We start from the raw sequence: 24682 nt of genomic DNA on the forward strand, positions 1-24682 counted from the left end.
AACGTGAGACCATATAGCAGCGTGCGTCTTATAATGTGGCAGTCCGAGCTGGAACGCAGAGCAGACAAAAAGGTGAATACAGCCGCTGAGGAAACCTGGTAGACTGCGTCACGATGGTGCCCCCAAGTTTGTTGAATGCTGCCAAAAAAGACCAGCCTGAAGCCGCTTCTGCAATAGGCAGGGCTGCCGATAGTCACGTGTTATATTTCAGTTCTACGCGCCTTGAATGAGGCAGGCGCGACTCCAACGTAAGGAAAATGTTGATCAAACATCAATCCCTCCCTCCATCCATCAACATCTGCGCCTTTCGCCAACCACCATCTTCATAGTCCTTGGTTGCTAGTCTCTTCTTTCTGAACGGCTCCTCTGCCTGGATAATGCGAGCCTCCCAAGATTGCTGACCACAAGCATTTTCCTCATCTCTGGAGGACAACGACCCTCTCCCACCCCCCTTCCTACACCTTCGCCTCGCCCCTTCGCGCCGTTTCGTCAAATGCGCAGCCAATCTCACCGCCCTCTGTCCTCCCGACTCCTCTAGCACGTCGATCTCTGTCCTCCGAACTGCCCCGATTGAGAATGGCTTTTAGCCCTTCTAATGTCGCCTCCGCCCAGGCTGCAGGAAATTCCGTCTCCGTTCATGATGGTGCTCAGTTGTTGGAGATTCGCACCACTGAACTAGCCTTCCACACCCTCAACGGCGAAGTCAAGATCCAACTACTTCCTACACCTTGGCCAGACGACAATCTTCCCGCCCCATCGTCTTCCCTACTCTCCGTTGCTTCATCTCGAAAATTGGTCGCTGCCGCTGGGCCCAACGCCGTCTACATCGCTCACACTTCCAAGATCAGGGACTTGTTCCAGGCTATCGAAGGAGACCAAGTTCGCTCCTATGCTCCAGATATCACGATCCCTCTCCCTCGTCCTTGTCAAGTTGCCTTTTCGTCCGACGAGAGTGTCTTGGTTGCTTCCACCGAACACGACGGTTCGATCCACGCTTTTCAGCTCGACGCTCAACACATCCTCCAATCCGAACCAACCCTCACAATTTCCACCGGAGGCTCAAGACTGAGAGCTCTCGCTCCAAACCCTGCATCCGATTTGGCCCAGCTATTCGCCGTGGTAACTGACCGTGGCGACTGTTGCATTGCTGACCTCAAAGCGGGCGCCCTGGTCTTGCGTGACGGCACTCCAGAGTTGCTCAAAAATGCCACAGTCGTCTCGTGGAGCAATAGAGGTAAACAATTGGTGGTGGGCCGGAATGATGGTACCGCAGTTCAAATCAAACCCGATGGCAGCCTCGTCACCACCATTCCCAGGCCCTCTTCGCTCCCTGACAATGTTCACATCTCGGGAATCTCGTGGCTGGAAAATGAGTGCTTCTTCATTGCCTATACGCCAACTGCCTATGACACTGACCAAGGGATCCCTCCTTCCGACTACTTCATCGTCAGTCGTGATAAAGCCGCCCTCAACTATACCTTCGATAAGTTACCTGAAGTCGTCTCCCCATTCGGGCCCGAGAGGCTCCCTTCATCACATCAGATATCTCGCCTGAGGGGCTGGCAACCCAACTTGAGGGACCTCTTGATCGTGACTGCCACGACCTCTTCAGACGTCGGTCTCGTCACCAAATCTTCTAAGCCTTTATCGCCAGAAGGCATCGTGGACCCAGCCTTCACCGTAACAGTCATTGACGAAGATACAGAACGCCCTCAGCTCCCTCTCTCTTCCACATTCCAAGACACCTCCCCAATCGGAATGGCTCTCGATCTCTCAAGTACTGACAAAGTCCCGGGGCCGCTGAAGGCTCAGCCCGAAATCCTAGAGTCCGATGGCCCTATGCCCAATCTCCTTATCCTAAACCACGAGGGTGTCTTGGTCTCGTGGTGGGTAATTTATGCAGATTCGGTACGAGAGAAGACTCTTTACCCGGGCATCCTCAGTACACCATCCACTGCCCAGCCAGAAGCATCCCTCCCCCAGGCGCCACAACTAATTTCATCGACCGCGCCCAAGGTTCCTGGCCCTTCCAGTCCCTTTGGGTCGTCTGCCCTCTCTGGTGCATCACCAACAAGTTCCACCTTCGGCGCACCTTCCGCCCAGAGTCGGCTCCCGGCACCAAGCAACAGCTTTGGATCCTCTTCCGGCACCTCTTTTGGCCAAGCCACTCCCATCTCAATTGCAAACACATCTTGGACCAATACGGGATTTGGCGCAAATAGTACGGCGGGGACAACGGCGTCTGTGGCCAATAAGCCCACCTTTGGCGCACCAGGATTTGGCTCCACTAGTGCATTGGGAAAGCCTTCATTTGGAACAACAGCGTTTGACACTGCCAGCAAACCCACTTTTGGCCAGCAATCTTCCTTCGGGTCAGGCGCCACGAAGAGCCCATTTGCCTCCGCCGCTGCTCCCTCGTCAGGTTCTGGTTTTGGTGCATTCTCCAAAGCTGGGGGTTTTTCTTCATTTTCAACTGGGGAAGCATCAAAAACATCTCCCTTTGCGAAAGCCACCGGCTTTGGCGGATTCGGGACATCCTCCTCGACTAATTCGTTTACCCCGGGAACAACTACATCTGCCCCTTTTGGCGAATCTTCCCAGAAATCATTCCCTGGTGTCGGGACATCACCTTTCAAACTCGAGTCCTCTTTTAAGGGGGATGGAAGTGCTAAAGATGACCTCCCAAAACCAGATACTGCTGGTGGCTTTGGTTTCGACGCCTCTTTAGACGACCTTTTAGGCACCTCCAAGCCCGCACACCAAAACAACAGTAATGGTGCTACGGTTGGCGAAAAGAGTACAATTGGCAGCGCGGCGTCGCAGTTGACTGACAATTCCGCTCAACAAGAATCGGCGCCGTTCGAGGCCAAGTTGCATGGTCGCCCGACCACCACTCCACCTGCCACCATGAGCCAGTCCAAGGCCACCCCAGCAGCGCCAGTCTCGGGTCTTTTTGGCAATTCAAATGCTGACACAAGGACGCCAGAAGCTCCGGCTGCGAAACAAGGGTGGTCATTCGACGCCATGTCCTCGACAACTCCCAAGGAAACTCCCGCATCTTCTCTCTTTGCTCCAAGCTCTGATGGTGCCACGCCTGCGTTGGCCCAACACAGTCACTCGTCAGACACGTTTCATGCCAATCGAGAGACGCCACGGATCAAAGAAGAGCCTCCTAGTGATGATGAGCGAGGAAACCTTGCAAACATTCCAGAGGCTCCTCTCCCACCTGATCCGGTCAGTAAGCCTCGGTATGCCTCTGGAGACACGTCGGCATCTTCAGTCAACTCCAAGACTGTGACAGATGATGCTCCATTGCCACCCGACTTTCTCGCGGGCCCCAGGTCTTTTACTAAGGGACATTTGCAGCAGGAGCTGCCTAGTGACAACGAGGACGAGCTGAGCTCGGATTTTGACGATAGTGAGGAGGAAGTCACGGAAGAGTTGCAAGCAGCTGCCGAAGGCTCAGAGAATTCGCAAGAGGACCTCCAGACGTCACCAGAGAGTTCATTCAAAGATGACGATCGAAGCTTTGATGCCAGTCCTACTGGGGGCGCCTTTACCAAAATCACTTCCACAGGCGAGGCCAAGCCTGCATCTCGTCCATTGTTTGGAGAGGTAGTCACAGGTCTTGGACCAGCTCCCAAGTTCCCCGTGCCTCATCCACAGGAGAGTCCACGATCGCCAAGCCCGGTTCGAAAGCCATTTGCAAGTGAGGTCCTGCGAATGGATCCGTCAAGATCCGTCAGTGCACCTGCACGGCCTCGTTCAATCATAGACCAGAGGAAAGCCGAATTCAAAGAGTCTCCTTTCTCTCTTCAAGCAGCCAAATCTCGAGATGAGGAAGTTGCCAGGGAAAGACAGCGACGTGAGGAGGTAGCCCGGCGGAGAGCTGAAGAAGAAGCCAAGCAACTCGTGCCACTACAAGACGATGAAGATGAGAGACTGAAACAAGAGCTTGAGAGACCAGTGTCGCCTAAGGGTGAATTGGATGAATTTCTCTCGTATCAACCTCGACCACCTGAGGATACCGTTCGCACAGGTATTCCGGCTCAGATCGAGAGGCTTGCTTCGGACATCAACAAGATGGTCACAAACCTCGGCATCAATAACCGGTCGCTGACCTCATTTCTGCGATATCAGCAACCAAATGCCACCAACCAGTCATGGCCACAGGTCCTTCGATCAGACACTCCACAGGATGCACTTCACGACGAATGGCTTCTGGGTGACATTGAGCGGTTGCATGAAGGTTACCATGTCCTAGCGGTTGACCTTGAGGACAGTTTGGTCCAAGGCTTTGACGGAAAACTGGAGGAATGTCAGATCCTGCTCGGTCGTGACCTCTACGAGCTGCGAGCAAAACTCACGGCGCTTCGCAAGACCTTGCACAGCGCATCGGCTGGCAACAACACAAAGAGCGCACCATTGTCAGCCGAACAGTCATCCGTCCAGGCTGATCTCAGAAGGGCGTCTGCATCTGTTCAATCGAAGCTTGTACAGATAGAAGACAGTGTGGCGATTCTCAAAGCACGAATAGCAGAATCGAAAGGACAGGAAAGCTACAATGGCCGGTCTTCTGCATTTAGAAGAGCACCGACACACAAAAAGCCAACGGTCGAGGCGGTGACCAAGACTGTCAGCAAGATGATGTCTATGGCTGAACAAAAGAGTGCTGATATCGACGTATTAGAGGGCCAGCTCAAAAAGTTAGGATTAGGGTCTATGGACGGATCGACCTTAAGCCATGATAGCATCTCCAATGGAGCTCCTGCTGCAACTACCCCACAGCAAAATCGGAAATTGCTGAAGAGAGCGACTCCTGGAAGCACTAGCAGCGTCTACCACACTCCAGAGTCGCACTTTGGCAACAGTGCGCGGTCAAATCGTTTCCGAACAAGTCAGAATTCAGGCATGGTGACAATTTCAGGTGACGACAGAGAGAGATGGAGATTACAGGCCACGCGGAAGAAAGAGGCTGCGGCTGTGCTAAAGGCTGTTCTCGAGGCCAAGCGGACAAAGGCCAGAAGCACGGAATGAAGTAATCGAGTATCAAGCATTGCCTCAATTGATGTAAAACTACCATGAGGGGAATATGGATCATGAATACAATACTTCCTTCCGTTTCGCTCCCGTTTGTACCTTCGCCTGAATCCTGCCACGACACGATCTCGTGGATTTTCCATCACCATGCCCAAAGAACCTTGGCTAAAGAATTAGCCCTGTTTGTGTGATACGCATATATGGACAAGGTTGACAAAAGTCTCTCACTTAGGCACGTGACATATTGCCTCTAGAAGCTGCCGAGAACGCCCATAGGAAGTAGGTAGGTAAGTGGTCTAGTACTTGTGCGTACACGCACGACTTAATTATAGTGTAAGGGAAAATAGGCAAATAATCAGGGACGTGTCAACTACAGACTGTAGACAAATACTAGAAATTAGGGAAGTTGATGCAAACTAAATAGTATGAGTGATCGAGGCGCTCAGCGTCGACCTGAGAGGGAGGATATTCTGAGGCAGGTACCAGCCTGAGTAATTAAATCTACTCTGTAGAACTCATCGGCACCTGCATGGTTGCAGTGAGTGACTCCTGTGGTGCCTGCGAGGTGCCTGTTTCCCCAGCCCTTGGCAGCCACGGCACTACTTTTATTAGTCAACATCTGGGGGAGACTGGAGTCAGGCACGACTGGAAATCGGGAATCCCAAAGTCTGGGAAACAGGCGCGGAAAATTACTGTCCGCTATTCCTAATTAGTACTAGTCGCTGGGTGCCCATTTTGACTCGCAGGTTGCAACTTCCAACACCTTGACTCCTGACCTTCTCTCCAAACCGAGACTCTTTCTCACCCACAACACATCTTCAAAGTCCAGTTCCAAGTCAATCTCGTAGCTTGACGCCAGCAGACTTGAGCGTGAAACTCTTTCTTTGATTGTCCTTTCGTTCGCTTACACTCTTCTCGAGTGATCTCACCGCTGATTTCGCGGCTCCTCCATTCTCCCATTAGCCTGCCACGCCCTGCCTCACCCTCCTGTTCAGCCACTTGCTTGTCCTCCCGCCATCTCCTTCGCCATCGCCATCGTCAGATCACTCATATCGTCAACCTCTGGTTGTCTGAGTTAAGTCCACAGTTGCTCTGCATCCGTTGTCCTGCTTGCGGGGATCGGAGTACGGCAAACTGCCCTGATTCAAAGCGTTCCTTGCATCACCCAAACCTATCTGTCCATCCACCTACCCACCCATCCACCTTCCACCTCTCTTCCTCCACGGCCTGTTCCTTGACCGTCTATCTCATCACATCATACGTTTGAACACGCGCTCCACTCCACCCACAATCTCTGAGCCTTTTCCCGCGTCTCTTCGACTTCCTCAAAAAGCACATAAACATCTCCATTCCACCAACACTCCAGCCTATCCTTCTACACCACCCGCCCTCCTCCTCGCATTTGGACTTTGGCAATCCCCCTTCCTAGCACCAGCACCAGCCCGTTTTCCTTGGACGCACTGGTGTACATAATCTCAAGATCAATAATCAAAGATACCATTGAACAAAATACATCTCTGCACACGTGACTGGACGTCACGCGACATGTCTGCCTCACCCACGTCAACCACCGCCATGTCTTCTGCTAAGCGGCCCTTGGAAGACCCTTCATCTCCCTCAGCCCCAACTGACCTGCCAGACGCGAAACGACCAGCTCTGAACAAGGCCGCACAAGAAGAGCCCGCCTCCCACACCCTGGAGTCGGCCACTTCTTCCGGTGTCCCAGCTGCGACTGCAACTACCCTGCCGCCTCCTCCGACGACCAATGGCGCCGCTGAAGCCCACTCGGATGTCCCGTCCTCCGCCACGGCTCATTCGTCTGTGCAGCCGTCCGTTCCTGAAACCCAGCCCATCCTCTCCACCGCCTCCGAAAACGAACGAGCAACCTCCGAGTCCCATGGCCTCCCCGTTCAGGACGAAACCAATTGGATTCATATTCGCGCCGTAATCTCCAGCGCCGAGGCCGCCACCTGTATTGGCAAGGGCGGTGAAAATGTAACTCAGATTCGCAAGCTTTCTGGTGCGAAATGCACCGTCAGCGACTACTCACGTGGCGCTGTTGAGAGGATCCTAACCGTCAGCGGTGCCCAGGACGCGGTTGCCAAGGCATGTTTCTTCACAAATTTCTCTTGGGTGTGGCAAGACTGACATAGTACAGGCTTTTGGTTTGATCATTCGTACATTAAACAACGAACCCTTGGAGGCACCATCGACGGCACAGTCCAAGACATATCCTCTACGACTTCTCATCCCCCACATTCTCATCGGCTCGATCATCGGCAAATCGGGGGTGCGTATTCGTGAGATCCAAGAAGCTTCTGGCGCACGTCTCAATGCTTCAGACTCTTGCTTGCCACTGTCGACAGAGCGCTCTTTGGTGGTGCTCGGTGTTGCAGATGCGGTCCATATCGCCACATATTACGTCGCGGTGACTCTGGTCGAGCAGTTGACGGAGCGGTTTGGAGGCCCAGCCGCCTCGGCCTATGCCACCAGGAGTGGAGGACCTGCTGGTGTTGTCCCAGGGGGCATGCAAGTCGTTCCATATGTGCCACAACCTGCAGGAGGTCAATTTGGCCATCCAGATTCCTACAAGCGACACAACACCGCCCCACCGCAAAGAATGCCTCCTCAGCCATTCGTTGGTGCGCCTGCTCCTGGTCCTGCTCAACAAGTCTACCCTCATCATGCACAAGCATATGCAGCCACACCTCGAACGCCGAGTTACGGTGGACCAGTGCCACAGCCAGGAGCATACGGGGGCCAGCCAACTCCTCAACCCGGTCCACATGGGCAACCTGGGCAGCCGCCCCAGTCAATGCCTGGACAGCCCATCACCCAGCAGATCTACATTCCCAACGACATGGTGGGTGCCATCATTGGTAAGGGAGGGGCCAAGATCAATGAAATCCGCCATCTCAGCGGCAGTGTGATCAAGATCAATGAGCCTCAGGACAACAGCAATGAGCGACTGGTCACCATTACTGGCACCCAGGAATGCAACCAGATGGCGCTGTACATGCTCTATTCAAGGCTCGGTGAGTCCTGATCCTAACTTGGCTTCCCGTGCTTCATAGCAGCTTTGTTGTCTAACTTGATACAGAGAGTGAAAAACACCGAATTTGAACAATGGACCATGGCCGGGACCGATAATGCCCAGTTCAAAACTCCTCGTCGCTATTCCGTGAGCTCCCTCGTAGAATTGAGACTATAGGGCAAGAGTCGATGGGCATTGATACCTAGGCAGTTGAGCCCAAGGTTGGAAAGACACGGCACCGTGGGACACAGGTCCATGCCTCTTGAAAGTGCAGAAGGCAGGCAATTTGATTCCCTCCAGTGACGAGGCATGAAGGCTATCTCCCCACAAACGGGGAGCTTCGCTGTGACGGTTTAGAGGGAAGGCCGAGAAAGTCGCGAGAAGCTGAAAACAGCGGCGGCAATGTTGAGTGATGGAAGACGCGACGGCAAGATAGATGGTCATCCAACGAGACATATTGTATGACAATAATAATTAGGTGTCGTGAACACGACTCACGTGGAAATGTGTGTAAATGGATCACGAGCACGTGACATGACTATTTGTATATGCAAAGTGTACTACGTTGTCCCTCGACTAAAATGTGTGGGAGCGTTAGAATGTGTGAGGCGGGGCTGGGGATGAAAATGTGGCGGGGCTCTCTTGGGTCTGTGGACTGACCCAATTGAAGAGAGGGTTTCACCCTAAACGACATCACGGTCCAACTCGGTGGTTGGCTCGGCTAAGCATGAGGCAGTGGACTTCAGTGGACCATCAAGAGAAGTTTTTCTTGTGACCCTTGAGTACCTCGGGAGCATCTTGGGAGAGCTGCATCCTTGAAATCATTGTATCCAAGTCCTAGTTTCGACCAAGTTAAAAGTTGGAGAGCATTCAGCCAAGGTCCGAAGACAGACTGACGACTGCTGTGCCAAACTCTACGCATCTGGACTGATCGGAGTTGTACTCTAGAGGACACCAGGGCCTGAAGTAAGGACAGTGGCCCACGATGGCAAACTTGACCGCCAAATATGCCCCTCCCTTTCGAGCGGAACACATGGGGTCCCTCCTCCGTCCCCAGGCTCTGTTGGACGTGCGTTCGCAGATCCGCGATGGAGAAGCAGCCCCGGCTGCGCTGACGGAGGTTGAGAAGCAGTCTGTGGGTGAGGTCGTGCAAGCTCAACTGTCGCTGGGTTTGCGGGCGGTGGGAAGCGGCGAGTTCAATCGCACCCGGTTCTGGGGCCTGTTTTGGGACGAGCTCGAGGGAACTGTGCGTCTACAGGACGCCGATGCCAGCATGTTCCGTCTCTACCATCCGGACGTGGTGAGCCTGATCGAGAAAGATCGCAAGGTGATGCCCGGAGACAGTGTCATCGCTGGGTCCAAAGTGCACAATGCTGGCACGGCGAGCAACTTGCACGAATTGCGCCTGGTGCAACAGTTTGTGCCCAAGGAAAGGTGGGGGGACATCAAGTTGACAATGATCACGCCAGCGGTAGGTTCTCCAATCATTATCTTGCGCCTAGATGGGAATTGGTGACTGGACATGAATGCAAGACTAATAACGGTTGCACGTGTGCAGTGGTTCCACATGAGATATAAACAAGGACGGGCATACACCGCCGAGGCCTACTCCAACGACAGCGAGTATTTCCGGGATGTTGCTCTGGCATATGCAAAGGAACTAAAGGACCTATACGCGGCGGGACTCCGAAATGTCCAGTTTGACGACCCAGGACTTGCTTGTGAGTGGCTTCGCCTGAAGAACGAGAATACGGCCTGAGCTGACGTGAATAGATTTCTGCTCCAGTTCATTCCGTGATGGCTGGGCAGCAGACCCCGACAACATTGGCACGGTGGACGAGCTGCTCGATGCCTACATCAAATTGTACAACGATTGCCTCGTTGATCGGCCAAACGACCTACACGTTGGAGTGCATCTCTGCCGAGGAAACTTTATCGGAGGACGGCATTTCGCCGAAGGAGCATACGACATCATCGCTAGCAAGCTCTTTCAAAATCTTGATGTCGATACGTTCTACCTGGAATACGACACGGAGCGAGCGGGTGGATTTGAACCATTGAAGTACTTGCCCAAGAACAAGAATGTGATCATCGGGGCCATCAGCACCAAACTGCGACAGCTAGAGAACAAGGACGAGGTCAAGGCGCGTGTGTTGAAGGCAGCCGACTTTGTCGCTGAAGGATCGGGACAAACGAGAGAGGAGGCACTCAAAAGAATTGGGTTGAGCCCTCAGTGCGGGTTCAGCACGCATGAGAGTGGTTATCCTTTGACATTGGAGGATGAGACAGCCAAACTGCGTCTGGTTCGGGAGATTGCAGATGATATCTGGGGCGAGCCATGAGAAATGAAGGAGACCGACGAGATGTCAAGACTTCTCGTGTTCTGGGGTTGTTCGATGATGGCAGCTATAGCGTGGTTTGCCAGAAAGAGAGATAGAATCAAAAGTTTGAGATATGATCAAGTAGAGGTGCTCAGAAAAAACTCAATGACAGATATTTTTGTCGAACAATGAAAGGATGAGGTCTTTGACATTGAGGAACGAGAAAAGGAAGCTACAAGCTATAAGCAGAGATGGCTCACTGTTGGCAAGCAAACGTCGTTGGCGTCATTTATTATATTATATTATATTATATTTTAATTCCACTGCAGGCGGCTACGAATGGCTGACTCGGTTCAAGCAACAACGAGGTCGCCCATTGATCTTTATTCGAGTGACCATTGCTGGTTTCTACCACCTTGCCAACAGGTACCTTTAAAGCATGTCCAAACGTGACTGGTACTATTAAGTACAGTACATGATGATGAGAGGTACTTGAAAACAGAGTTGCAAGGTTTCAGAATTCCAAGCCACATGGGCACACGGGCACACAGGGTCACGGGGTTCAAAGATGCCTCCGCAGAAGCTCCATATATTTACGGAGTAGTTGGTCGCACCTGCCTGACGATAGGCACAACGCGGAGCTTTAGGTTGGTTTTATGTGGAGCTTGGATGATCTTGTCCCTTCTTATTTATCTTGGCGCATCTTCTTCCTCCATTTCCCCACGCGTCCCCCACGATCCTCCTTCTCTCCTCCTGTCATCCACTCACCTTTGCATCTCAACCCTGGTCCACCCACACCACTTCAATCTCGCTCTACGGAGTAAACCTCTCCTCAAGTTTACAAGTATTTATGACTACCTAGGTAGTTACCGGAGTAGGTATGGGATGAGTGCGGAGACCCATACGACTTTGGCGACCAGAACCATCGGCGTCATTGCCGATATCCCGTCACCGTTGTTGTCCAGCCTGCATGTTGTCATCCTATCTCACCCCGAACCGTATTTTCTCCAACCCAAGGGTTCAATTGTTTTCTCAACAGTATGCCGTCATTGCCTTTCGACCTGTTTCCTCACCGTGTTGCCCCCATCCTCTCATGTCATGTCTCCGCGGGTTTCCCTCGGCTCTCTGATACTCTCGCTGGGTGTTGTCCCGAAGCACCACCCGTATATGTCATTCTCCAACCATCATGGCAAATGCCAGTCCGACAATGGCCAATCATGGGTAAAGGTAGGTGGCCTTGTCAAATGGGTGGTCATCGGTCGGTGATCAACGCTCATCACTTCCTCATCAGCACTCACTCAACCACATGGTTTTATACAGGCTTGTCCCTCTTTCACTATTGCCATTAGATCTCACAACCACACTCGCCTCGTTCCCAGACCCCCCTTCTACTGCTGAAACTTTTCTCTATTCATTTTACTCTATCTCACAACCTACCTAGTAGGTGCCACAATGCAAGGCGTTGGGTCATATACCTTTGGGGTGGCACTTTTTGCTGCAATTGGAACTTTCCTTTTTGTGTGTCCCTTGAATATTCTCCATTCTCGCTCTTCTAACTCAGTGACACCTAGGGGTTTGACACGGGCATTGCGACGACAAGTTGGTCTCACCCCATGTATTTACCCAACCCTCCCGCAGACCCTGACCAAGCCTATAGCCATCGCCCATCAATCATGGATAGATTACATGGGAAATCCTTCGAAAGGCCTGACGGGCTCAGTAAACAATTCTTCATCTTGACTAGACTCCCCCCTTCTCACCCTTGATAGGTCGTGGCCATCTACATCGCAGGCGAGGCAATCGGTGCTCTTGTCCAAACCGCTATTGGTGACCAACTGGGGCGCATTCGTTTCATGCAGTTCATGTGTGTTGTCGTCACCATTGGCACTGCCATTCAGACGGGCGCCATCAACATAGGCATGTTTCTCGCTGGTCGTGGTTTGGCTGGCTTTGCCGTCGGGTTAGTACTCATTACCTCTCCACTCTAGTAGCCCGTCTTCTCACCCCTTTGTAGTGGTCTGGTAGGAACAGTCCCCATCTACCTCAGCGAAATCTCTGCCCCTCACACTCGTGGTCTCATTGGGGGTATTTCGGGTTGTGGAATCAGTCTCGGCACCATGGCCTCAAACTGGGTTGGCTTTGCATGTGGCTACGCACCTTACGGCGCCGTTCAATGGCGGCTCCCTTTGGGCATTCAAATCCCCTGGGGGATTATACTTTTTATCGGCCTAGCCACCTTCATGCCCAATTCACCTCGTATGCTCATCCGCAACGGCAAAGTCGATGAGGCTAGGATCAATTTCCTCAAGATTCGTCGCGACCTTGGCTCTCAGGAAGCCCGCGAAGAATTTGCCCTTATGCATGGGCAAATTGTGTTTGAGCAGAAGCGAGAAATCAAGTCTATCAAAGAGATCTTCAAATTATTCCGACACCGTGCTCTGGTGTAGGTCTTCCCCTGCCCCGTTGCCTGTTGCGAGACGAGACCCAGCTCACCTCAATTCCAGATCAATTGCTGTCCAGACAATGACCTCCCTCACCGGTGTAAATGTTATCCAGTACTACCAAAGTAAGCTTCAGTGACCTCTGTGCCGTGCTCCTTCCATATTATACTTTACTGACATGGATCGAGCCATCCTTTACAAATCACTCGGTATCAATTCCCACATGATTCTGGCCCTGGCTGCAATTTACGGCACCTGTGCATTCGTCTCCAATGTCATCACCACGAGATATGTCCTTGATGCCTGGGGACGCCGACCGTGCGTTAAGCCATGACCTGGTCACATCAAAATGGCCGCCTTTTCAAACATGAACTGACTTTGTCTCCGCAGCATGATCTTGACCGGCTTATCTGCTGTTGTATTGATTGAAATCTATGCAGCCGTCATGCAGCGAGTGTTTCAAAACACGGACAACAAAGTTGGAAAAGGCTTTGCTGTCTTGGGAATCTATTTGTTTGTGGTCTTTTACTGCAAGTCACCCTCAAATATGAGCACATATACCGATCCGACCTTCCATTCCCCATTCTCCGCCAAGTGATCCCTGGCTAAATCCTTGTTTGTGCAGATGGCATGCTTAATAGTACCACATGGCTTTACGGTGCTGAGGTGTTGCCAATTGCTCTCCGATCAAAAGTCATGGGCCTGGCCGCAGCGAGCCATTTTATCGTCAATGTGGGCAGTAGGTTCTCTCAGACTCCGTGTCGCGCAGCCAAATACTTCATCTGCTGCCAGAACCAATATTGGGATACTGACCCGTTCACCATCTTTTCAGTAACCGAAGCGGGACCGAGCGCCTTTGCAAACATTCGAGAGAACTACTACTACGTCTTTGTCGCGTGTTCGTTCTTCTTCCTCGTTGTCGCCTACTTCTACTTCCCGTGAGTGTCTGCATGTGCCTGGCGTGGCCTTTTGTATCCACGACAAACAGCTGACGATGGAATGATAGGGAAACCAAACACAAAACGCTTGAAGAGATCGCTGCTGCCTTTGGCGACAAAGTGGTATTGTTGACCGAGACCGAACTTGCGGCCGAGGACGAGGCGTTGGGTCACAAAGTGGACGAGATGCGAGTAGAGAGGGCCGTAGAGGATGGCCGTGGCTAGTGGTCCATTTGTCGTGCCGCAATCATGTACTATGTGAATCTGCCATCAATGGGCGCACCGATAGCACGACCTCCCTGGACCAGGGTCTCTTCCCTTGCCCTTCTCACAAGTCTTGAATTTCTACAAGTATTTGCCGAAAAATGTAATCTGGGATGGCATGGCATTGGCCTTGCAACGAAATGCGCCAGAAGGGCTTGTTGACGCGCGTAGGGTGCCCACGAGCTGAAGTCCGGCATAGAGCCATTGATACCCGTCAAGTGGCGGCCCTATCGAATGGTTCTCCTGGTAATGTACATGCGCAACGGAAACCCGTCTCTTTAACGATATCTCTTCTTGCCCCCCAACACTGCCGTCGAATCTCACCTAAATCTAATGCATTCCAAGACTGAGCTACGATCGACCCAGACTGATCTGCCCTTCTTAATCGACCGACCCATCATTATACACACAAATTTTCCAAACTCCACGCATGACTGGCTGGCTAAGAAACGTCATTGTCAATGTCATTTTTCATCCCTCATTTCCCCGTTTGAATGTAGCCCACAGTCCACAGCACAATCGTCTCTATCATCCACCGCCTGCCACATGGTCCAGCGCGTTGCACATCAATTGTACAAACCATTTATCGCCGTTGTAACCATGGCACGCTTCTACCATGCTGCTCAGCTCTTGACCACTCGTCTTGGCCACGGAGTTGGATTCGAGGTCTGTGCCACCTATTGACGTTCCATTGAGGGACAAGGTTGAGTTGGTTGAATCGGTTGAATCGGAAGCTCCTGTACTGTTGCTGGTCACCAGAGTGGAGTTCTCACTTTCGACCTGATTGTACGACGCACCCCCGGAAATCAATGTCAACGGAGTCCCTTGTACTTTCCAGCCTTCGTCGGTGCTAAGCGCTGTTTCCGGCGGCGATTGGGGCCCCAATGTCCCCGGTTTCCATCCGCCCGAGATACTCGTCGGGTGACCGGTCGAGTCTCGGACACAGTATTGGGAGTTAAATTGTTTACCTCGCCGTTCGCGGAAGGCGACGTCTGCCAGCCGTCGCCACAAAAATGCCGGGTCATATAGCATTTCCCGCGTCCACCACAGTCGACAGTCCGAGGCTTCATAGACAAACTGAAGCGGTGTGGCAGATTTGTCGCCGATGCGGTAATGATTCCGTCCATTGACAGAACCACCTGTCAACCCAAATGAACGCAAAACAGGGTCTGCAGTGAAATTTTCCCAGATGGTACCATTTACCGAGTCTCGAAAGACGTTGGTCGGGCTGTAGAAAAGATCGTTCCAGTACGGATAGAGCAGGCCGGAGTCGGGAGTGGACTGATATGTGAAGGCCTGAGACCCTTTGGTTCCACCGACGGATTGCATGGGACCCGTTTGCGGCCGACCACCTATGGAGATGAATTGGACGCCTGCATAGTTCTTGAGATATTCAGAAAAAACCGCACATGTGCTTGCGCACAGCCCATCGTGCAAAACTATCATGTCTTGCGAGGCAAACGGTCGACGAAAGCCAGTCCGGTTCTGCGTACCAGTAATGATGACACCGGATCCCACGGCGTCGGAAGCGTCGACGTTGGTATAGTTGTTTTGAAAGAATGCTGTAAAGTTGGACCCATTTCTCTCAAAAGGGCCATAGACGGCTTCGAAGTTTGGAAAGGCTCGAAGGTTGGGGTCGACGATGGTTTGATATGCAAGCGGTGTCAGGATAGTTTCGGCGATCTCGTCATCCTCCTCGCTGTCAGTTTTTTTCACAGCAGAAATGTTTTGAGACGCAGCATTGCCCAAGATCTCGAGCCCGAGGTGTGCTCGCATATCAGACTTTGAATTGGGTGGCATGGAGGGGAATAGCTGGGCAAAGGTGTCGGTGCCAAGGTCGATATATCCACCTAAGAGGGTGTCAGTCGTACAGAGCAGCATGGATGGCAATAGTGGAAACGGGACACTTACCAGAGTTGCCCTGCAGATCAATGATGAGCTTCCTCTTTTTACTTCTCACCGCAGCGGACAGGAATTTTTCAACGACCTGTTGAAACTCTTCCTGATAGTCATGGGCGCTACTGGTCAAAGACTGGAATTCGGTGATTTTTAGTACGGCGACATCGGCGTATGACGGCTCACTCAAATAGTACCCGGCGACCGAGTCTGCACTATGTTTGATGACAGGATTCGGGGAGAGAGGGACATTGGGCAAGGCCGGCACTGGGGTTTCGGTCTCGTCTTCAGATTCGACAAGGGTCGTGCGAGTGGAAGCAACAGAGGTAGTCTCGGTGACAAAGCCATTGGCCCCGGGACAGAAGGCTTCGTATCCTTCTTCTCCGGTGGCCAGGCCTTCCAAGGGGACGTTGACGATTGCTTGGTTTGGAAATTGCCTGGTGGTTCCGTTGGCGAAAGTCAGGTTGGTGTGAGGGCCTGGGTAGAATACTGGAGAGACAAAGGTGGAGTCGGATTGTCGCCCAAGCTGGAAAAACACTTGGTTCCACAAAGAATCTGGGTCTTGCGATGGGTGAACGAGAGATTGTTCAAGCAGAAAATCGTTCACGTCCACGCCGTCAATCTCAAGGACTGGCGAGGGAGTGAAGCCGGTAACTGGCTGGACCACATTGGATTGAGGATTGAATTGGACAATGTCGTCTAAGAGGTATTAGGAGAGCTGCAGGTGGAATGGGTGAGAAGGTGAGAGGGCCCAAGCGAACATACCAGACATATATACTTGGGGCGTCTCTTGACCGTCTGAAGAGATGGAGACGAGTCCTGCGCCCACATTCGATCTGACAAAAGTGAAGGCACCCATCAGGTCACCCTTCCAAGCCAAATGTCCATCTCTTGCGGAGAGTAGCAAGGTGGTTATATCAAGCTGAAATTCATATTCGCTCTGATATTGAGCGGCTTCGACGTTCTGTCGGATGAGGTCGAACCCATAGTCGAGGTCGACGTCGGGGAAGAGGTAGCCGTTCGGGGGAGACTTGAGAATGTCTTTGGAACTGTGAAATTCGAGGTAGGTGCGTAGGGAACCTAGGAGTCGCAAAGCGGGCTCTTGATAGTTGGGAATGCTGTGCAAACAATCATAGGCTACCTCGGCGTCGATCACGATGGTTGTGGCTGAGGAGGCTCGGTCAGGAGGAAGCCGGACTAGAATAAGGGGATTAAGCTTGCTTACCGGTGGGATGTGCTGCTCGAAAAGAAGAGTATGCGCTCGAAGCCTGGCCGCAAGCGTCGTTGGTCACGGTTGAATTCAGGCGGCGGAGGAGGATGGGGTGGGAAGGAGAGGTGGAGGTACGGCATTGTGCAAGTTGAATCAGGGATGAGATTGCAACAATGAAGGATATGAGCCAGCCTTTGGCCATTTGGGCCGATTGGGCCGATTGGAATGGGGTGGAATGACTCAAACAAGATTTGGTTGCAGCGTTACGGCGCGCACCTCAGCCAGATGGCGACTGCATGAGAGTTGGGCTGTTGGACAGCGGTAGAGAAGTGGCCACCGAGGACGATGGAGAGGAATGACGTCTCACAATTGGATCTGGACAATCGATTGCGAGGAAGGGAAAGGACCAGGCGAGGAAAGAGTTTAGAGATGTCAATCTGGACAGGACATGGAGGAGGAGATATGACAGTGGTTGATGTCGGAGTAAAGCAAGGCTGGCGCAGGGAAGAGTTGAGACAAAGTGACAAGTTGTGAGCTGTGGTTCAATGTCTGGGGTCCGATTCAAACTACTTGCAATAGAGAGTGAGAAGGAGATTGAGCATCTTCCTTACAGACGGCTCAAGAGTAAAAGGCGAGGAAAATCGTGCCGTGTGGCATAGTTGGAACCTGGATTGGCCCCCATAACCCCGTGAGATTCTGGATCTTGGACTCTGGATACTGGAGATGGTGGGGGTTTGGGGATCTGGATCTGTTAAAGTTGAGAGGCTGAGACTGAGGCTGAGGCTGAGGCCAAGGATCCCAAGATTAGAAGTAAGCACGTAAATATAAACGGGTACCGAAGAGTACCTACGAGGTTAGTACTCGGAGGTACTTGTAGGGAGTCATGTGTAGGTACGCATACTAATTATAAGAAGAGTAAGAGAATTGTCTCCGTTTCAGCCTCCAGTACAGCAATACTTAGTACCTTATTTGTCTCCATTAGGTAGTACTTCGGAGGATCCTATCCAAGTCCCTTCTTTGTATGTGGTCCTACATGTAAATGGGCCCAACCATTAGACATGGCAGAGAAAGAGGCCTACCAACCCTCACACTACACCTAGGTACCTAGGCACCCAAGTAGGGTAGGTAGTCTTCGACCAAACAAAAGCACCTACCTATGGGCACCTATTAGCACTTATTAGCACCTATAAGTATATCGGGAGTAAGGTCACGCAGGTGTATACCTAGGTACCTACCTATAGGTAGATCGTAGGTGCCAACGTAGGTAGGTTCCTCCATCCAACTTCAGCGGGTAAAAAGCTCAATCAATACATGGACTACCGTCCTTTGCTTAAGTAAGGTACCTGACACCTAAAGCAGCAGTGTAGCATGTAAAAATAATAACAATACATCAACCTAATGACACCAAATCTTTTTGTATCTCTCATGTTCTGCTGTCCAATCTGCACAGCTTGAACGTGCTGGGTTCTCCACCAACACCATCTCCCGTTTGGGCTCTGTCTTGGTCTTGTATCGCCATCATTCATCATCTCTTCGTCGCTGTCGACGGCGTGACCGCTGACTGCGTCTGATGGCGTCTTCGGTCAGAATCTCACTAGGCAGTTCGAATTCGTGCTCCGCCAGATCAGGTACCGGTACACCAAACGCCAGGATGATCCGTCCTCGCTGTCGTCCTGCCACCGCCGCGTCTCTCAGATGTTTCTTTGAGAAGAAAGATGTGAACGGCTTCGGAGGCGCAGGTGGGGGTGGAAGAGGCGGTGGCCCTGTCTGCTCGACCGTTTTGGTAGCCAATTTTTTTCTGCGACGTGCGCTTTCTGCCTCTTCAATCAGTTGTTGCGAGGCCAATGCATCCAGTTCGCTCGAGTTCGGAGCCTGAGACGACGTGCTGTCCATGCTTTCTGCTGTATCTTCACTTGATGAGCGACCCCTGTCGGCTTTGCTATTTCTTCGACCTTTCTGCTCCTCCTCCTCGTCCTCCTCCCCTTCCTCTTCTTGCTCCTCTGTTTTCATTTCTTCCTCCAGGAGCGCCTGTTCTCGTTCCAGCTTCCGTCGTTTTTCCTCTTCCTTCCATCGCCGGAATTTTTCGATCAACGCCTGGATCTCCCGAATGAACAGTGTTCGCTTCGGTTCGTATCGTTTCTTTTCCGAATCAGTCACTCCGGTGATGCCCAGCGTTTTAAGCCAATCGGGGCCACGGAGATCCTCCAACAACTTTTCCAACTGATACTTTTCATGTTGTGCTCGTTCCCGGTCTCCATTCTTCATTTGTTTTTCGTGCCTCTCCGCCTTGGCATGGATCTTGAGGTAGTAGTCCTCATGCAGTGGGTCAGGTGCTGCCAGATCTGTAATTGTTCCCCGTCGAGAAAATTGTATCGTATCCGTGAGATACAATGGCTTGTTGGCACCGAATGGGTCCTCCTTGGGTGGGCGCGGCTCGAAGTCGGGCGTGTCATCAATTAGTACAACGTGTGTTCTGGTGGTGATGGAATCTATTCATCGTCAACAAAATTTCCTACAAGACACCATCCATTTGACCTACCTGGATCAGGAGCCTTGAGGCTTAGCATTTCCTCAAACTCGGGAAAGTACTGGGCGAGCTCTGTTTTGGCCCGTGAGCCGCCATCTTCGGAGCGTAGCTTTCGTTTTTCATCCTGCGTTGAGGTGACTGCCTTGTTGCGGATTGCGGCTTTGGCCTTGGCCTCGATGATCTTGATCTGCTCATACTGCGGCTTGCCACTTGGCGACGCGATTGGGGTGGATGTGGATGTGGTCGGGGTTAATGTAGATATTTCAGCCTGAGGTACGACACTGGCTGGTGCAGGCGGGTTAAACTTTGGAACTCGACTCCTCAAGGGAATGTGCAGTTGTGGTACATCGTCCCTGGTGTTCGACAGCCGCCTTCTCTTGAAAATGTGATCCTTGTCCGAAATGGTTGAGGCTCTCAGGCGCTTGGATGGAAGGATGTTGCCGGCATCGCGGGACTGGGTCAGGAGCGGAGGTGCCTGTGGCAGAGAGCGAGAGTCTGATTGAGGGCGGAGGTGTGTCTTGTGGCTGTCCGACGCGATCAAACTTGAACGAGGACTGGATCGTGGAAGGGAATTTGAACTCTGATCGCGTAATCCTGAACGCCTCAAGGACGACCTGGAGCCAACCGCCATGACATGGGTTGTTTTGTATCTATCATGATGTTGCGGTGGCAATCAACATCAAGTGCGCAAGAACGAGGTCACGTAGAGGCTCTGGTCATACGAGTGTTGGTGTGAAAGATTGAGCCTGCTTGCTCCTCAGTCGCCCTTTGAGGTTGAACGACGTCTGTGACTGCGGAGCTCGTGCGGTGCAATAAATTCTATCGTCTGACCAGGTGATTTTGGGCTGTCTGTGCCTCGCCACGCGTGTTTCTTGCTTCATTTCACTGCCATTCACGCCATCCTACGACCAGGTACTCCGCCTCTTACAACAATCAATTTGTCAGACAAGCGCCAATACTGCATGATACTACCAAGGTCCCTGACTCCTGCAACAATTCAATCCAATGCCCATGAGTACCTACACAACACAGCAAGGGGGCCCTCGGGCTTCTGTCTACCCACTGACCCCCTCTACCAACCTTGACCACACTTTTACCTTTAGAAAAAGCATAAAAACCCCGGAAAGTCTGCCCTCACATGTAATGTCACAGATATACTATACAGGTCAATTGAGGGCGCGTCCAATGAACCATTTACTACAGATAGTGTCATTCCGAGCTGGGCAATATGCCCCGGTCATGGCTTCTCTTCGCTGTTGCCGTCCCGTGACCCCGACCCTGTGTCGTTACTAGGAGTGTCCTGATATCCCTCGTCATCGCTATACAAGTCATCGTCGCTTTCTCCAGCGAATGCATCGTAAAGCTCGCCACCACGCCGAACTCGGCCGCCCCGGCTTCTTGACTTGAGCCCCTGTTGTTCCTCGGCATCCTCGTCTCCGACCATCTCAAATTCATATGCATCTCGAGGGTTACTTCTCAGTCTCTTACGCCTTTGAACAAAGAAGTAGGCGCCCAGGCCGGCACAGAAAACGATAATCAGACCCAAGGAGCCGTAGATCCAGACTTGCGTCCTCTTCGACACTCCAAAAGTCGGGAAAAATCCGGGCAAGAAGCTTTCAGAATACGTGTGAGTCGCTGCAGCGGTCGAGTCGGTAGCTGTTGCCGACTCGGTCTCAATGGCGGCCCCCGTCGACGTTGCCGCCGGCACCTCCAGGGTCCCACCATTGCTGGTTTCAGAAGACCCAACGCCGCTCTCAACTGACGGCTTCGGCTTGGTAGGACGATCGATGTGATCAGTGGGTTGGGCTGGGAGTGTCGTGGGGTGGCTACCGGCATCGATGCTGGTCGTTGATACATCCGCCGGTGCCGTCTCGTGGTCGTCGTCGTGCTCGTCAGGGAGAGGATGTAAGCCCTGTACCTGGGCATTAATGGCCTCACCCCAGAGATTGAGACGCCAGTCAATGAAGGTGCCATTGAACTCGTTCTCTTTGGTATCTTTCACAATGACAGTCCAATTGCCAACACCAGACTCGCCCCTATGGATGGTCAGTACGCCTTCTCCGCACCCTTTTGCTCTCACTCACCAATGCACGACAGACATGAATGTCCAGTCCACATAGCCCGACTTGGCCGTATCCGGTCGTCTCGCTGTGGCAATGTGGCTGACTACGCCATTCGGGCTGATGAGATCTGCGCTCAAGTCGCCTCTTCTGCCATGATCGACGTTCATAGTGACGGTTACGTGCTCAAGCCTTTCCAGATTCATCTTCTTCAACATATCTGCTGTAACCTCATAACTAGCTGCCAATCCTTGGTCACCTTCGGGAATGGCATGCTGAACCGAGAGCCAGGGCGAATGCCACCATGCCTGAGGCTTGACCGGAGTCCACGCCTTGGCAGCCTCGACGAAGCGATAGGCATCAACTTTGCCATAGCCGAACGTGTGACTAAACTTTTTCCCGATGGTGGTGTCCTGCCAGCTGCCGTCATCCAGGTTGATGGGAATGGCGGCTTCAATGGTCAAATATTGCATATCGCGCCAGCTGAGATCAGGTCGAACGCTCAATGCGAGAGCGGTCGTGCCGACGACAAGAGGACCAGCTGCTGAAGTCCCACCATGGCCGTTGTAACATTTTTCTGCGCCGACGTCGGTGGTATGTATCGCATCACCAAGACCAGAGCTGTAGGTAACAACAAGTTGGGCAGAGCAAGGCTCAGAGTAGTAAGGGTGATTGCCGCCTTTATCAATTCCGCCTACGGTGATGCTGTAGATGCTGTTGGTATAACCGTCAAAATTACAATTGTCCTCAAAATTGGCACCGTTGCCCGCAGCAAAGACAAAGATAGACCCTAGACCACCTCTGCCACTTTGAACGCCATTGGCCATGGCGCGCTGAATTAGAACTCCCGGTGCTTCCATGGTGGCACCGTCATCGGGAGGGCCCCAAGAGCAGGAATAGATCTGGTTTTCTTGAAAATGGTAATTGATTGCAGTGGCTTCGTCTTCATCGCTGATGGGCTTTGAAAGAATACGGATGCCAGCGATCTTGCTGTCATAGGCCATGCCGACGCCGCACACATTGTTTTTGACGGCAGCAATCTCTCCAGCGCAGCGAGTGCCGTGCTTGTCATCAAAAAGTCGAGGCTTTGGTTCGGGAGAATTCTCGTTGAAATCGTAGGATCCTGCGGCGTAGTAGTTGTCCTTCAAATCGTTACTATACATGTCCAGGCCGTCATCAATGACGGCGGATATGGTGCCATTGCCAGTGATACCTTGGAGCCAAAGCCCGGTAACGTTTAGATCGTGGCCGAGCTGGACAGGGTTGAAGAGATGCCACTGTGTTTTGAAGATAGGATCCTGAATATCGAGGGTTTTGGCAGCCTGATCCAGACGTTCCAGAGCATCGGCGTGAGCCTGGTCGAGATCATCTGCATTGGCGGAATCGACGCTCTGAGGGGCTCGAGGAACCCAAGGGATGGGCGGAGGCAGCCTCTTGACATGGCGATGTCTTAGCTGTTGTTTTTCTGACCACAGGATCCCATCAAAGTCGAGAGTAGCCTGTCTTTTCTCCAAACTATTGTATTCTTCACCCAGGGAACGACGTCTGCGCTTCTTGCGCATTTCGGCCTCATTGAGTGAGCGTTCCAACTCCGAGCATGTATTCTTGGGACAGGAGAAGGTGTAGTGTTGAGGCAGCTCACCAACCTGGCCTTCGTACTGAACGCCTAGTCGCTGGGCTATGTGCAAAGGATCGACATCTGAGCGAAGATGAAGAGCAAAATAGTCGTTGCGGTCGTGGTTGCGGAGGGAGGCATGGGCATGGAGGGACAATAGAGGGACTGAGAGCCATGGCAGGCGCATGTTCGTGGCTCTGGGGAGGGGGGAGGATGAGGAGGCTGATCTATGAGACCACTGGCATGCCTGGTTCCAAGGAAATGAATTGCTGTCTCTTTGGCGAAGACGTGATGGAGAGAGTACACAGAGGAGACTGTTTGCAGCGAAGCAGTTGCAGTCGAGGATGGGGACTTGTCCGGAATCGGTGAGCGAAGTGATGTAAGTACACGGGAATGGTGTGAAAGAAGGCACAAAGAAGGTATTAGAGTATGTTGAGAAGGAATGAAGGAGCGATCAGGCCACAGGCTGGGAATGATGTAGAAAAAAAATAAACGAACTCGAGCATGAAATTGAGGTTGGACAACTTTTGAAGACAGATGGCACTCACTCACAGAGGAATGATTTGTTAGAAGGGTGTGAGTGATGAGTGGTTGACCACTGAGAAAACATGGGGCCAGGGGGGGCGTCGGCGGACTTGAGTTGGCCCAAGGAGCCCAAGGAGCCTAAGGAGCCCAAGTCGCCCATCAGGGACCTAAATTCGATGCCTGGGGGCCCTCGGGCCCACGGACCACGCCTATAAGTCTATAACTGGTTAGTTGGAAACCATTTCGGTTACCACTTGATGATCTTCGCACCCTGAAGACCTATAGCGCATCTGATTTAAGCCTTGCCCTAAGACTTATTTGGATGGTTAAACTGGTTAGATTCATCACTGGACAAGGCTCGACGTAGATGGGCCAAAGACATACCTATATGCATTTACCTCCCACCATACGCAATGGGAATCCATCTTTGTACTCTTAAGGAGGCACCTGACAGTGGGGACCATTTCTATCATGTAAAGTCTTTGACATCTAGCTTGGCGATCGACCATAAAAGGAAGCGGAAACATGCCTTAGATAGGAGTTTTCAAGACTTACCATGTAGTGTGAAATCCTTATTTGATTATTCGGCCTTGCCGCCTTGTAGCCGCCTTATGGGACGAGGATCTCACAAGGGCCACGATTTGATTGATGGACTTCGGTGCGCGGACACGAAGATAGGACTCACAAGCTCGTGGTGGCCAGCAATAGTAACGCCCCGGCTCTTAATTAGCCCTCATTTAGGTTCCTAAGGTGAGGTACATGTACGGAGTCGTTTGGTGGAGGACATACGGAGAACCCACGGTGTCTTACC

General features: G+C 52.2%; 7 protein-coding genes across 8 annotated transcripts; 4 read left to right on the forward strand and 3 right to left on the reverse strand.

Moving 5' to 3' along the window:
- The first annotated feature begins 277 nt into the window (after positions 1 to 277).
- On the forward strand, positions 278 to 5122 carry PV10_07913 (uncharacterized protein). The gene has a single exon (XM_016372871.1). It carries the CDS (start codon positions 577 to 579, stop codon positions 5035 to 5037), a length of 4461 nt encoding a protein of 1486 aa, XP_016222203.1. The 5' UTR covers positions 278 to 576; the 3' UTR covers positions 5038 to 5122.
- A 706-nt stretch (positions 5123 to 5828) lies between these two features.
- On the forward strand, positions 5829 to 8589 carry PV10_07914. Of its 2 annotated transcripts, XM_016372872.1 has the most exons (3): positions 5829 to 7146; positions 7199 to 8075; positions 8141 to 8589. In XM_016372872.1, exons 1-3 carry the CDS (start codon positions 6586 to 6588, stop codon positions 8161 to 8163), a joined length of 1461 nt encoding a protein of 486 aa, XP_016222204.1. In that variant the 5' UTR covers positions 5829 to 6585; the 3' UTR covers positions 8164 to 8589. The 2 variants fall into 2 exon arrangements, with proteins under 2 accessions (XP_016222204.1, XP_016222205.1); XM_016372873.1 differs by having other exon boundaries at positions 7199 to 8589.
- A 244-nt stretch (positions 8590 to 8833) lies between these two features.
- Positions 8834 to 10546, forward strand: PV10_07915 (uncharacterized protein). The gene is made up of 3 exons (XM_016372874.1): positions 8834 to 9545; positions 9633 to 9795; positions 9848 to 10546. Exons 1-3 carry the CDS (start codon positions 9060 to 9062, stop codon positions 10414 to 10416), a joined length of 1218 nt encoding a protein of 405 aa, XP_016222206.1. The 5' UTR covers positions 8834 to 9059; the 3' UTR covers positions 10417 to 10546.
- A 2986-nt stretch (positions 10547 to 13532) lies between these two features.
- PV10_07916 (uncharacterized protein) lies at positions 13533 to 13999 on the forward strand (the record flags this gene model as incomplete). Its single annotated transcript, XM_016372875.1, has 2 exons — positions 13533 to 13774; positions 13843 to 13999. 2 exons carry the CDS (start codon positions 13533 to 13535, stop codon positions 13997 to 13999), a joined length of 399 nt encoding a protein of 132 aa, XP_016222207.1.
- Positions 14000 to 14219: 220 nt separating this feature from the next.
- On the reverse strand, positions 14220 to 17699 carry PV10_07917 (uncharacterized protein). Its single transcript, XM_016372876.1, has 4 exons — positions 17160 to 17699; positions 16700 to 17101; positions 15950 to 16633; positions 14220 to 15888 (listed from the first exon to the last, which is right to left on the reverse strand). Exons 1-4 carry the CDS (start codon positions 17344 to 17346, stop codon positions 14567 to 14569), a joined length of 2595 nt encoding a protein of 864 aa, XP_016222208.1. The 5' UTR covers positions 17347 to 17699; the 3' UTR covers positions 14220 to 14566.
- A 748-nt stretch (positions 17700 to 18447) lies between these two features.
- On the reverse strand, positions 18448 to 20384 carry PV10_07918 (uncharacterized protein). Its single transcript, XM_016372877.1, has 2 exons — positions 19684 to 20384; positions 18448 to 19633 (listed from the first exon to the last, which is right to left on the reverse strand). The coding sequence occupies exons 1-2, from the start codon at positions 20300 to 20302 to the stop codon at positions 18663 to 18665; spliced, it is 1590 nt and encodes a 529-aa protein (XP_016222209.1). The 5' UTR covers positions 20303 to 20384; the 3' UTR covers positions 18448 to 18662.
- Positions 20385 to 20573: 189 nt separating this feature from the next.
- On the reverse strand, positions 20574 to 24075 carry PV10_07919 (uncharacterized protein). The gene is made up of 2 exons (XM_016372878.1): positions 21756 to 24075; positions 20574 to 21707 (listed from the first exon to the last, which is right to left on the reverse strand). Exons 1-2 carry the CDS (start codon positions 23531 to 23533, stop codon positions 20909 to 20911), a joined length of 2577 nt encoding a protein of 858 aa, XP_016222210.1. The 5' UTR covers positions 23534 to 24075; the 3' UTR covers positions 20574 to 20908.
- Between the last annotated feature and the right edge of the window lie 607 nt (positions 24076 to 24682).

This window comes from Exophiala mesophila (assembly GCF_000836275.1).
Source record: "Exophiala mesophila strain CBS 40295 unplaced genomic scaffold supercont1.5, whole genome shotgun sequence".
Classification (NCBI taxonomy): Eukaryota; Fungi; Ascomycota; class Eurotiomycetes; order Chaetothyriales; family Herpotrichiellaceae; genus Exophiala; species Exophiala mesophila.